Source organism: Molothrus ater, chromosome 4 (assembly GCF_012460135.2).
Source record: "Molothrus ater isolate BHLD 08-10-18 breed brown headed cowbird chromosome 4, BPBGC_Mater_1.1, whole genome shotgun sequence".
NCBI lineage: Eukaryota > Metazoa > Chordata > Aves > Passeriformes > Icteridae > Molothrus > Molothrus ater.
The window spans coordinates 14,587,125-14,600,419 of NC_050481.2; the positions used below are offsets into that span (position 1 = coordinate 14,587,125).

At 40.1% G+C, this 13,295-nt stretch overlaps 1 protein-coding gene across 3 annotated transcripts in view; it reads left to right on the plus strand.

Moving 5' to 3' along the window:
- The window catches only part of NR3C2 (nuclear receptor subfamily 3 group C member 2), a 189,954-nt gene that overhangs the window by 161,138 nt on the left and 15,521 nt on the right, over positions 1-13,295 (plus strand). For all 3 annotated transcript variants that reach the window (XM_036381699.2, XM_054514566.1, XM_036381698.2), the window contains one exon: positions 13,022-13,152. In XM_036381699.2, the coding sequence (XP_036237592.1) occupies positions 13,022-13,152 (131 nt within the window). The remainder of the gene's footprint in view (positions 1-13,021; positions 13,153-13,295) is intronic.

The following is a 13,295-nucleotide window of genomic DNA, read 5'->3' on the forward strand; positions in this document are numbered from 1 at the left end:
CAGAGAGACCTTGGAGTCTCTGTCCCGGATAATGTCCAAGCCTTCACTGGGCAAAGCCCCAAGTAGCCTGCTCCAATGTCAAAATTAGCTCTGCAGAGAACAGGGGGTTGGACTTGAGACCTCCAGAGGTCCCTCCCAAGCTACTGTTTTGTGATTCTAAGTTAAGAGATGCAGTGCTTTTCCCAGTTTTGAGGTAAGGCCAGAGATTACGTACTGGAATTGTACAATGCAGTTCAGTGTAGAAACCATTTCTGTAATACAAAATACAATACATATTCCTGTTCATGAAGTGCTTTGAAACTTTGCTCTGAAATTCCTGAAGGCTGATCTTACCTTTACTTTTTGAGTACCTTGAACTTGGAAATGTGCTTTGTAATTATAAACACTGGCCTTTGTTTCTGTGCCATGGAGTTTATTAGACCTCCTTGAGGTTTACTTGGTGAAACTTTCTGCGTTTTTTACTGCCCTTGGCATTTTAGGACATTTATAAATTGATGCAGAATGAAAGGGGATGCTTTACAATGCCTTTCCTTTTAGTGGTTTGAGGGAGTTTCATTTCTGTTATCACCTGGCCAAGATTTTCTTGGTATTTTTTCATATTGTGTCTGGAGAGGTCATTTCCTGTTTCTCTACAAGAAAAAATAAGCAATGTCCTTGACCAGACCCTTGGTGCCCCAGAGGGTTCAGCATTTTCTTCAATGAAAATGAGTGAAAGTAGAGGTTGGCATTAGTGGAATTATGTGGCTTTGTTTTACGTTAAATGAATTTTCCGTTTACTCTTAACTACTGTGAATAAAAGGAAGTTGTAATGTTTCTGGAGGGCCATGATATATGATCTTGTTTTCTTTCTTGTTCTGAAGGCCTGTAAACAAGGCCAATAACAAATGAGGATCTGTATTGTTAATAGCTGTTAAATGTAGTTTTGATTGTATAAATACAGTGCAAAATGCCTCCCTACTCATATGTGGTTTGATTTCCTGTAGGCTTGTGGAAGGCTGGAAATATTTGTCTGCCTTCATTTAGTCATGCTACCTATCTAATTAAGTGTACTGTTTGTCTTTATGGTTCAAGCATATATTCCATTGATTTAATTGGGCTTAACTGAACACAAAGATTTTAACTGAGGGATAAGGAAATGGCTGCTCAGCCTGTCACAGAAATGCCTAAAAAACAGCCTAAAAAGAGGCATAAAATAGGGTGCTTTGTGTTGTGTTTGTTTAAGTTATGGCATGTGCAGTTTTTTCATCCATTTCTTTTGTATCGTAGTAGCTGTGATCAAAACTAATATTCTGTAGATACAGCTTTGGTTTTAATCCACAGTAAATCTTTAGAAGACTGTGATACACGTGGCACCACATAACTTGTATTGAGGGTAAACACTCTTAAAGAATGACTGCTGCATATGGCATAACATTCAAAAAGTGTAGTTATGCTTGTAGGCTGTGCAAAGTGAAATTCAAGAAGTTGCAAAATTCCAAAATTAAGGTGGTCTGCAAAATCACAGTTTAAGCCCTTTAGGTGCATGCTTTAAAAACTGTATCCTTAACAAAACCCTTAAGTTATACTATCCCATAATATTTTTCCCATGTGACTCCTTTGATCAGGTTGGATGAGATGTAAGGATTATGTAGTGAGAGACTCTAGGAGGTTTTTCTTCATTTGTTGTCACTGAGGAAACCTTACCTTGAGTGGATCTAGGGATTTGGGAGAACAGAGATATTAATGGAGAAGATTTTCTTAAGACATGGGAAAAGACTGTCCCTAATGCAAACCCTAAGCTCTGAGACTTTTCAGATTCCTTCTGCAAAAGTAACAGAAATCCTGAAAGAAAAGAAAAACACAAAAAAAAAAAGTTTATTTAACTCAAGAGAGGGAGAAAATTTCTTTTTAAGATTGAACCAAAGACTCTAGCTAAAATTTTCTAATCTAATTAAACCTGAGGCAGGCACATGTGTGGATAATCTAAGTCCAGAGCATTAAATGGGTAAAATTATACACAACTGAAAGCAGAAAACAAAGTAGTGCTGGCTGGAATGGGTGCAAGAACAAAGCAAGGGATGTACAAAACCCCATGGTTTGTAACACCAGCTTATTTACAGGGATTCTGGCTGAAACTCTGCAAAATACACTTTACTACAGGGAGCAGACTTAAACAGGATTTCTAAGGCATGGTTCTGGAAGGTAGGGCAGTTAGTTGCAACTTCCATTGCTTTTTCCCTTACTGGATAAATTACTCATAGAACTAAAGGCTACCATGACTCTTTCCCTGGCTGTGCCCTTTTGAGGGAAAAGTCCTCAACGTTTTTGAAAAGAGGTGGCGTGACAGTTCATGTCTTCAAGAAATGAGCCCAGCCTTTCAAAAGCAGGAGTTTTTCTGTCTTTGCAGTGCAGAAGTCAGATGCCTGAATTCCAGAGAAAGGCAAGGGATGCTCCTTTTTGCTCAGGTTTTAACGGGCTCAGGCAGTTGCTGTCCGCCGGCTACTGGTGACAACATCCCAGGTATCTGCTTCCACCCATACATTAAGTCAGGGCATTGGCTGGCAAACTTTCAGAGGCTCAGGAAGGAATAAAAAGCATTTACAAGTTCAGCACTGCCAACAGAAACCCAGCAGGAGCCAAGACACGGAATGGCAGGGATCCTCGCTCACACAACGTGGGAAACCAGTGGGAGCGGTGGGACACGGGCTGCCTTTGGGGCCATGGCTCGTGCTCCCAGCACATCTCCTCCTCCCAGCTGGAAGCCAGAACTGCATCCCTCATGGCAAGCTGTACTGCTTATCCATTCCTTCCCCTAAGGAAGATGCATGGTGGCTTCTTATTTCTCCTAAAGGCAAAACACAGTTGATGGCATTGATGATGAATATTAAAACTCAGGCTGTGCTCCTCTTCTAGATATTGGTTTGTGCTGGCATAAAAGCCCCAGAGGGACAACTCAACCCTGGAATTCCCCCACAGGTCTCAATTTATTTTTTGATTTTAGGTTTAACATTGCCTCTCTGTAGATTTCTGAATCTGCAGCTACTTCTTGAAAAGACTGAAATTTCAAAATAATTTCCTATTTTTATCAAATCTACCCAAATTATCTTATTTACCATTCCAGCTTTACCTGGCTGCAAAATAGCAGTGATGTGGGATACTGAGAGAGTTCAGTGATGCTGAGACACACTTTGTGGAGACACTTTAGTTTGTTAAAGTACAGCATCAATATTTCAACAGTATTTTGCAAATGCACTGCATGACTAATGTGCTGTGTGTTTTCTTGCTCCTTTGATTTTTCTCAGTTTGTCATCTGCAGCAGAAAGAATAAATCACAGGTGCAGAAGTGTGCAGGTTCTGAATTTCCTGGCCATTGCACTTGATGCTGTTGTTGGTTTTTTACCCTAGTCAAGGGCTTGAGGGTTTGCCTAATGAAAACCAGCACTAGGCATTGTATAAGGTACCAAAAATTATTGAACCAAAGGTACAATTAAGGTACCAAAAATTATTGAAAAACTGAGTTTAAAACCAGAGCCAGCTTTCACAACCATTTGGATCAGTTATGTCATTTTTCCATCTCTGAAATTATTATATTAGATCATATGCAGCTCAGTCCTTACAGTAAAAACATTTCAGTAGAGGCTGCACTTTACTTAATATTTTGTACAAAATATTAAGAGCAGAATGTAGTGATGGATATATATTTATTTTTAATTTTTTTAAAATATGTACTATGTATGTAATTAACAAAGTTTACTACAAATTGATATAAACAGATCCTTTAAAGCACAAGATTTTGCTCCCAGTAAAATAAAAAGAGAGTACTGCAAGCACCTCCCATGCTATGCCTTTGGTAATTGCCCCAAGCGTGAAGTTTTTAAATTTAGAAGGAGACCGATGTTGATGCTGGCAATAGATGAACAACAAAGAATATAACTTTCAAATGAGACAGTTGAGGTAGAGCAAATGAGGTAGAGAGGAGCAGGAAAAACAGCAGTACAAGGGGATTTCTAGGAAGTTTCTGTGCTAGCACTGTCACGGGATCACGGGATGTGGATGGGCAGAGGATTTTGTAACATTGAGGAAAGCCGTAAAATTAAATTAAGGATTACTATGTAGCTCAAGTGAAACAGCTAAGATTGTATTAAAAAAATCTTCATTTAATAATTATGTACATTTTCTTACTAAATAACATTTTCATTACATTCCTAAACTCCCTCATAATGTGCCAGTGGAAGCTGGGACCATTAGGATTTGGTGTTGTGTAAGGCAGTGCAGGGATGCAGCAGCTTCTCTTTGCCCCTTCAGTGCTGAAGCCTGTAAGTCTTCCTGGTGTTCTGATTTCTATGGTAACAGCAGGAAGATAAATGTAATAAAATAAGCTGAATATTTAAAATCACCTTTATTTTAAATTTATTTATTTAACCTCATATACCTCAAGGCTTGGTGGGGATAATTAGTTAGATCATCTGTGAATGGTGATAAAGCCAATAAGAAACTTCATTCATTGTTTAAATGATTACTTTTTTGCTTTTATGTTTGGCAGGGTGATGGATGTTAACCCTTTTGTCTTCCCTTGCAATCTCCTAATCCTTGTAGTTTCTAAATTTAGGTTCATTTTTGTAATCTCTGTCATCAGGCAGCCTCCAAATCCCTCATTTTCAATTATTATTGCCACAACCAGAGTTGGTAAGAGTTGTCAGTGTTCAAATTTGCTGATAAATTGTTTGTGCAGTCACTGGTCTTGTTAAAAGGTCAGCAAGCACTCCTTGGTGATCCTCCCTGCATGGTTTTTGCTTGCATGTATTTTAGTGAGGAATACTGAAATTATGCAAAGTGTCATTGCAATGAAAAGTGAATATCTTCATCAGTAAATTTTTTATATACATTGTTACTACTATTTACTTTTTCATAAAGTGTGGCTCAGTTCCCATCCAGAGGAGTACATAAAGGGATTTTGTTACATACCCACCCAACAGTAGTGCAGACAAAAAAAGAGAAATTTTGGAAAGCTGCTATCATACCTGTACATAATAGATGTAACATGCTTCAGCTAGATTTTCCCAGTCTTTATTTTGGGCTTCTTTTCTTTGTAAGCAGGTTATTGGTTGGACAAAGCAATAGATTCACTTTCTTTGCATAAATTTCTAAAGGCTCTGCCTTTCAATGCCTCTATCTCTAAACACTTCTTAAATTTTTGAAGTGTTTTGCTTCAAACTGTGAAGCTTTAAAGGAAAACAGGAGATATGTAGATTTATGGAGATCTGTGAGAATGGGGAAATGTCAGGAATTGTCCCTCTAGCAGAGTTTGTCGCCCTTTAAATTGGCCAGAGAAAGTTTAAGATCAGGACAAGGGGCTTCTTCATTTGCCCATTCTAGCAATTACTTAGGTACTTTCTGGATGTGAGGTTGCATTTGGACAGTTGTGCCTAATAACTCTTCTGTGTCTTTCTCTGTGAATTTGCCTGTTACCTCTTTGAATACATTTATAATCTTGATATCTAAAATGTTCCGTGGCAGTTGCGTCTGCAATTTCATTATGCATATTTGTTTGTTGGAGATGTTTCTAAAGCAGGTGGCTGATAATTTAATGGAGTGCCACTTCATTCCAGTATTTGCAGTAATGGTGGATATAATCCTTCTCATCCCATGCATGCCATTTATCACTTAGATCTCCATCAAGTCTTCCTGTTGTTTCTTCTGTGAGCTGAAGAATCAGTGAGTCAGTTTGATCTCCCCTTGTATATATCTGCTAGTTGTCTGCTGTCCCTGGCCATCCTCAGCTCCTCCTCTCATGCTTTGTATTAATTTTGGGAGGAGACCAGACCAACACGCTAGATTTAGAGCACAGTGGATGCAGCACCAAAATTACAATTTCTGTCTTGCTCTCAACTCTTCTCTCACATCTTTGCTTTTTTTTTGATGAAAGGCATTTTGAAAAGGCAGAAGCCCAAAAAACCTGTCCCAAGTTACACCTAGGACTCTTTATTGTGTGATGTTTGTTATTTTGTATGTATGGTGGGAGATGATTATACTGTCTGCATTGTCCAGTCAGTGACTTCCACCTTCCATTTTGTCAGCCAGCCCCACAGACTTGCAGGATTTTTCAGCAGTCTTTCACAGGCAGCTCTTGGTTTCATCGTCTGGAGCCATCAGCCAGCTCAGTCACCTCCAGAGGTCTGACTTTTCTCATATGATGTGTGAGCACAGTTCCAAGCCCAGGCCCCAGCTCTGTGAGACTTCCCTGGTAACCTCCGTTACTTGTGAGAGATGTCCATTTGTTATGACCCTTGGTCTCTTATTTTTAAGCTGCTAATAATCCACAAAGAGACAACCTCCTTATCCCCAAGCTCTCTTTAAGAGCTTCCAGGAGATCTTTTTAATAGCTTTAAAATCCAACCCTGCCATGATTGCATCTTTCCATACCTCCTGATGCAAGGCAGTGTGCAGGTCCTAGACCAGTAATTACCTACGCTGGCACACTGACAGAATTTATTTGAGCCCATACCCAAGCTGCATGCCCCAGTTTCCTTTGTGTGGAAACCAGGGCAGGGGAGAGGAGGAGGAGGAGGAGAGGGTTGGTATTTGCTTAGGTCTCAGCCCATATGGCTGGGGGACACAGCTAGACCTGGCACGTGCAAAGCATTTCCATCGTGCAGACATTGCCTGGATCCACCAGAGCGTCCTTGTGCTATCGCCAGAGTGCCCTCTCAGATTCATGAGACATGACCTCTCTCCACCAGAGTTGTGCTGAGTTTCTTCCCTTACAGCATGTTTATTTATCAATTCATACTCCTCTTTCAATGGTTTTGCTCGATATAGAACTGGAGCTCACTAGCCTCTGATCTCCAGTGCTCCCTTCCCACCCTCAGACCCATTTTAAGAAATCAGTCACGTTTGTCGCCTTCCACGACTTTTATAAGGGCAATTTAAGCAATAAGCTGCACAGCACAGTTAGTAGTTCAGCAATTCCGTATTTAAGTTGCTTTACAGCTCGTGGATGGATGCCATCTGGTCTTGGTGATTTATTACTATTCATTTTACTGTATTTTTTTTTCCTTCTAAACCCTCTTCCACTTGCACTTGAATCTGAAACTATTTCTCACACTTGCTTACTGAAAAGGGAGAGCCCTTACTGGGTTCCTCTACAGAGAGCACTGATGCAAAGATTTTATTTAACTTTCTTGATCTTTCTCAAATGCTTCATTTTCATCTTGCTCATCACTTGGCCTAGTGGATGGTTCTGGCAGATTTCCAGCTTGTGATGGGTTCAAAAGAATCTGAGCATTAGTTTTTACGACTTTAGTACGAAGACTTGTCCAATGACTTTACATTTAGCATAAACCATAATTATGCTGTCCTGGTATTGTCTCAGCATGATTTTGGGACATCTGCAAGCATTTTGGGAGGGTTTCTTCTCGCTTCTGTCAATGTCTTAGATGTTTGTTCCTTGCAATTGTATCTGAATGTGGTGCTGCTTTAATCTTCCTGCACACAATGAGCTGTTTGCTGGCATCTCCAAATGCCTCTCACATGCACAGTGCTCGCTTCTGCTACTTCCCCTCTAGAGTTAAATATGAGCAAAAGAAAAATTAGGAAGTCGTTTTTCTAAACTGGCATCAGAGGAAGACGTGCCTCAGTCGACTTCCAGAAAATGCCAGGCTTTGCGTGACAGCATGAGCAAAGTCTTAATTTTTGAGGCATTGTTGGCATAAAAGGAGAATTGCTGCTGCATGTGGAATATAGCAGTAATTTTGTTGATGTACCACTGCAAGTGACAATGAGCCCTGGCAGAATGGATGTATAAAACAATACCTAATGGGCACCTTTTCTGGCTCTCAGTACCTTTCTCTGATGAACTTTGAAATGGGGTATTTATTGCCATGTGTACATTATCATCACTTATTGAATGTGTTATTGAAAAAGCATTTTGGTAAAGGCATAATTATGTATTTTCTCATTTTAAACTGTGATTTGTCTCTTTTGAAATGCAAATGCAAACCAAAAGAGAGTATTTGGTATCAGCATTCTCCTAAGTGCATAATTAACTGTTAATACCAGCATATACTTGGGGTTTTTTGCTATTGATGTGCTTGGGATTTTAGGGTTACATAACTGGGTGATTATTAAGTTGGATTTTATCACAAGTTCTCTGCTAGTGATTGAGAGCTGAAACTCTCCTTTTGCAATCATTATCCATGGGCTGTTGCCAATTCCTTCGTTGATAGGCATATAACAGGAGGACACTTGGCTGGAACTTTTAAAGCAGCTCTAAATTCCTTAGTATTGCTTATCCGGGATGGTATTCTCTAGGGTCACCATGATGATTTTCTTGTGAGAAAACTAATTTTCAGACTTGACTTCTATAAGTTCAGTTTAAAATTGCCAAGTTGAATTTAAAAATTGCCAATTGCCTGAGTGGCTAAAGGCCAAAAAATAGCAGCTTAATGTCTGTAGATCTGTTTTAATGTGAAACTATCTTCCTTTTCTGATTATCAGTGGTCACACTGGTGGTCCTGGGTCCAGTCACTATTTTGTCCTGGGTTTGGCAGTGCCCAAATTGGTGCAAAGTAATAGGCAATTTTGCCTCCTTGGAAGGAGATGAGTCTAAAGCTTTACTTTAGGAGTCGAAGGCAAAGTGTTGAAGGGGAGAGGTTTTGTATCTTTCTGCTGTGGCTTGCAGACTAAGCAGAGATTAGAAAGTGCTGAATAAAAAATAAGTACTGAATGAAATGTCATAATTGAATTTTGCCTGAGTCCTGCTTGCATTTTGGCTTGGATTTTGATCAGTGTGTTAACTTAATGAGGCTGCTCCAGTATGGGTGACATCAGTGGCACTTTTAATGGCTTCAAGATGGGACACAGGTGTCTGGGTGCAGTCCATTGAGCAGAGGGATGCTCAGTGTTTCCTGCCCCTGTGCATGGAAGAATTTATTCAGGTAGTGGCATTCTGTCCCCACTGCTGGAGTAGAATACTCCCTCAAGAGACAGAAAAGTGTTGTGACAACAATATGTTTATTTTTTCTTTCTCCAAGAACCTCAAAACTTTTTCCAGTCAGAATGCCTATTTTACCTAAGGCAGGTAAAACAATTCAGGCCAAGGGCTTTTTATGATTAGAGGGTTGGAGCCACTGAGCGGGGGTTTCTGTAATCCCATGTCCTAGTCTTTCCCCTCTTTATTCTCAGTAGCTCTGCCTTGCCCTCAAGGTGTCTGGTGATGTTTTTACTCCTCTCTCTGTCAAGTTCAAACTGACTTCTTTTGGCATGAGGGAAAGCATGCCTTGGTTTTGGAGGCTTCTAAACAGGTTTTGACTTTCAGGCCTTTGGCAGGTTTTCTTGTTGGGCTGCATTTGTTTGATTGGTTGTTTGTTTTGGTTTTGTTACAGTGGAAAGTGCTTTCTGAAGGTGCCTAAAATAAATTTTATTGGTGGGCAACCTTCAAATGGATACAGGTTTTAGTCTAGCAAGGGAAAGGCTCTTGGTTATAAAATTTGAAATGGTTCTTACAGTGGTAAAAAGTGTGAAATCAGAAGACACAAAAACTATCTTTGACATCAGAGTTTTGCTACAAATATTTATTGGTCTTTTCCTAAGTATTTTTTGGGCTGCAGGGACTAACTCAGGTGCATTTTTGTTCCTCTAAGGTGCTGTGAAAGGGGATGCCTTGGCCAATCTTTTCTTGGGATTATCAGCAAGTCATTTAAATCCTGATGAAACCTCAACACACCCACCTTTATTCACTTCTCTATCTAATTTGGGAAGATGCCTTGTGCTGCAGCTTTGAATAGTACCCATGAGAAAGTCAATAAAACCTGGTATCAGGTTTAGTTTGGGGCTGAGTTTCGTCTGTCAGTGAATATTTCTTGCTGTGTGGGTTCCTCTTTTTGGTTACGGTCAGTTGAGTTGCAGTTTCCATCCTCAGCGAGGAGATTTACGATACTGGGCTTCATGATGACTTCATAAATGATGAGTTACTTATTCATAACAAGCTGTTTCTCTTCTGCCTGCCTGTAGTTTCACAGGTTTTGATGTGGCTGCCTGGTTTCTGTGGAGATCATATAAGGGTATTATGAGATATATGGTTGGTTTGGTATTTAGGATGTCTTGTCTTAAATGGTTTCCTCAAACCATCCCTGCTCTCCTGGGGGGACTGGTCAAATCCTACATACCTGTTGTGGCTGGGTGGCTCCAGTGGCAATTGGGCAGAGCAGTGGAAACAGGCTGCTGGCAGTGTTGGGAATGGCTGATAACAGTGGGAATGGCTGGTGGCAGCAGTGGGAATGGCTGGTAATGGTGGGAATGGCTGGTGGCAGCAGTGGGAATGGCTGGTGGCAGCAGTGGGAATGGCTGGACTCCCTGCCCATCCACAGGGCTGCAGGAAAGGTCAGACAAAATGTGAGCTGGGCATTACTTTAAGCCTCTAAGGAGACACTTGGGGAACTTAAGATGGATTAACTTAAGGTGTAAAGTCTAAAGCGCATTATTATGAAGGAGGATTAAGCTGAACTGAGCTAATGACACCACTTCTGAATGCATATCCAAACAGTGGATTCAGAGCTTTGGCTCCACGCTTTTTGTTACTTAAATGTACTTAACTTCTTGAATGTGCCCATAAAGATGCGTGCCCTTATATTCCTGATCTTCATATCTCCCGTTTTTCATGTTGAGAGGTACAGGAGCTGTGTCAGACATTGGGCTGGATTTGGTTGGATGGGATTTGCCTTTTTTTTATCCCTCCTTTTTTTTTCTTTTTAAGTTTTTCTTGTGATGGTAAAGGCATTTGTGATGACTTGATGGCATTTATTCTTAGCTGATGTGCTTGGTGAGGAAAAAAATAACTTTGCTCATGTTATACTGACATGCCTTAATTTCTCTGCACCTCTTCACTTTTATCATATTTCTATTGCTTTATTTTGTTGCTGCTCTCGAGGTATTGGATATCTGTGATGTCAGCATCTGAATTTTTCAAAAGCTCTGTACCCTCTTATTCCACACAGTGTGGGGTTGAAAACCAAATACAAAGTTGACTACCGTAAACTCCCACAAAATGCTTATCTTTCATTAAAAGAGTCATGAATTAACTAACATAATTGTTAGTTGGTAATATTTTGTAAATTAGTAATAAATCAACTTAATTGATTTTTCAGGTGGCAAATTGATTTCAAATAATGTGTTTGCTGTATATTAAACAAATCACCTACTAACTCATGCTGTGCATCATTTTATCTTGCTACAAACAATATCATCAGGTTTTTCTTGAGGGTAAGCCTAGAGATCAATATTTGTAAGTAGATAAAAACATGAATATTTAAAAGACAGAAAGAAATAACTAACCAAAAAAATCCTGACTGTAACTGAAATTCTTATATTTAGGCAATCACATATAAGCAAAACAAGTACAAAGAAAAGCAAAAGGCAGAAAAATTTGGATGTCAGAAAAAGTGCAATGCAATGTAAAAGATCGAGTTTTTGAATCAACTCTTTTACAGTTAACTCACACAGACTGTTTTGCCTCCAAAAAAAAACCAAACAAATAAAGGCATAAGAAACCTGAGACAAAACATCATGTTTTATTTTCTTGCTGTGTGGCTTGTGGTATCTGATGAAAAATCTGTCACTTCTCTCTGTAGAGGTCAAACACAGGGATGGTGGCAGTAGCTTTTATATTCTCAGTCTGGAGGAACAGGAACAAACCTTGGTGTCCTGCAAAAGTAATGATGGATGTCATAGATGGCTCTTACTTGGAGTGCTGCTGTCTCTGGCCAGCTGAGATACACTTCAAAATGTAGAATTTAAAATACAAATGTCCTTTATTAATCATTTGCCTTTGGAGTTCAGTGTGTATCCCTCAGAGCCTCCTGGGAGCAGTCCATGATGCATAATAAAAACAGATATGTATGGCATTACTCCTGCTATTAAATGTAATTTAAAAAAAAAAAAAAGAAGCTGGAAGTTCTTAGTCTCAAGAAAAGAGGGTGGAGTAGGGGAAAAGTGCAGAGCCCATCTAACAATGGGGAGTCCGCTTTATTAGTATTAAAGAGGAAAATGAAATTGCTCTGGCAGCAGTGCAATAAAACACCAGGAAGATTATGTCAGTCTTTGTTTGCACACAGTATGATTCTTCTCTTTCACCAGCCAATTTGTATATCTGAAAAAGCATTTGCTTGGTTAAAATAATGAGCTGAACTTCATCCAATTCCCCAATTATACAAAAATTTGTTAGAAGAAATACAGACAATTGGTTTTGAGCAACTGAAAAAAAGAGGAGTAGTGGACATGGAATAATTTTAGGGCCTTGTCTCCATACCTGCATACACACACACATATATATATATATCACAGTTTCTGCTGAGACAGGCAACTCTCAGTGACTCTTTTCTGTAGCTGTTGTGATTTGAGATGGCAGCTTCAGAAATTTAGCAAAATTCTAACTAATTCTGCCTGAAACTTGAGCAGGATAGGTTAGCCTAGGATTACCTCAGAGAAGAGAGACAAGGTCTTAAGTTAAATTTATGAAAGTACATGTAAAGATACAAGTAATGTATTCTAATTATTTTGCGATTTAACAGGCAGAAGTCTGTGTTAATGAACGAGTTCATTTTTTTCATATATTCCTTTATTCCAGATCGTTTTAGATTACTAGTTTGGGAAAAAAACACATGTTTTTTGAATATTTCAATGTTTGAACAGGAGATGTCACTTGATGGGGGAGTGTATCACCTAGAGCATGCATTCAGTGGGTGTAGGTTCGTTCCCCTGCTGCACCAGCTCTGACCTCTTCAGCAGGCACGCTTCCATCAGCCAGGGCAGAGCTGAGCAAACACTGACATTTTAAAATGCTTTTGCCACTTCACTAATCCCATCAGTGACAAAACTCAAATGATTTCGTTGCTGTTCCTTTTCCGTGGTCTGCCGGGTAGCGAGGTGAGCTCAGCCATCCCTGCAGGCGGCGTAGGAGCAGAGTGGTGCCCGGGTGATGCCCCCGCAGGTTGTGCTCTCCCTGGTGTGTACTGATGCCCTGGATGTTGTTCCCCTGTCTCCGCAGGGAGCGGATGCGCCAGTCGGCGATGTTCGAGCTGTGCCAGGGCATGCACCAGATCAGCCTGCAGTTCGTGCGCCTGCAGCTCAGCTTCGAGGAGTACACCATCATGAAAGTGCTGCTGCTCCTAAGCACAGGTGAGTTGGGTCCGTGCTTATATAGGAATGCTAGAAAATATTCCAGCTCACAAAGAGATGCAGTGGTTTTAACCAACTTGGCAAAAGAGCCAAACTGTTTCCAGCTGGGCCGCAGGAATAAGCCTGGGTTTATCTGCAGTTAG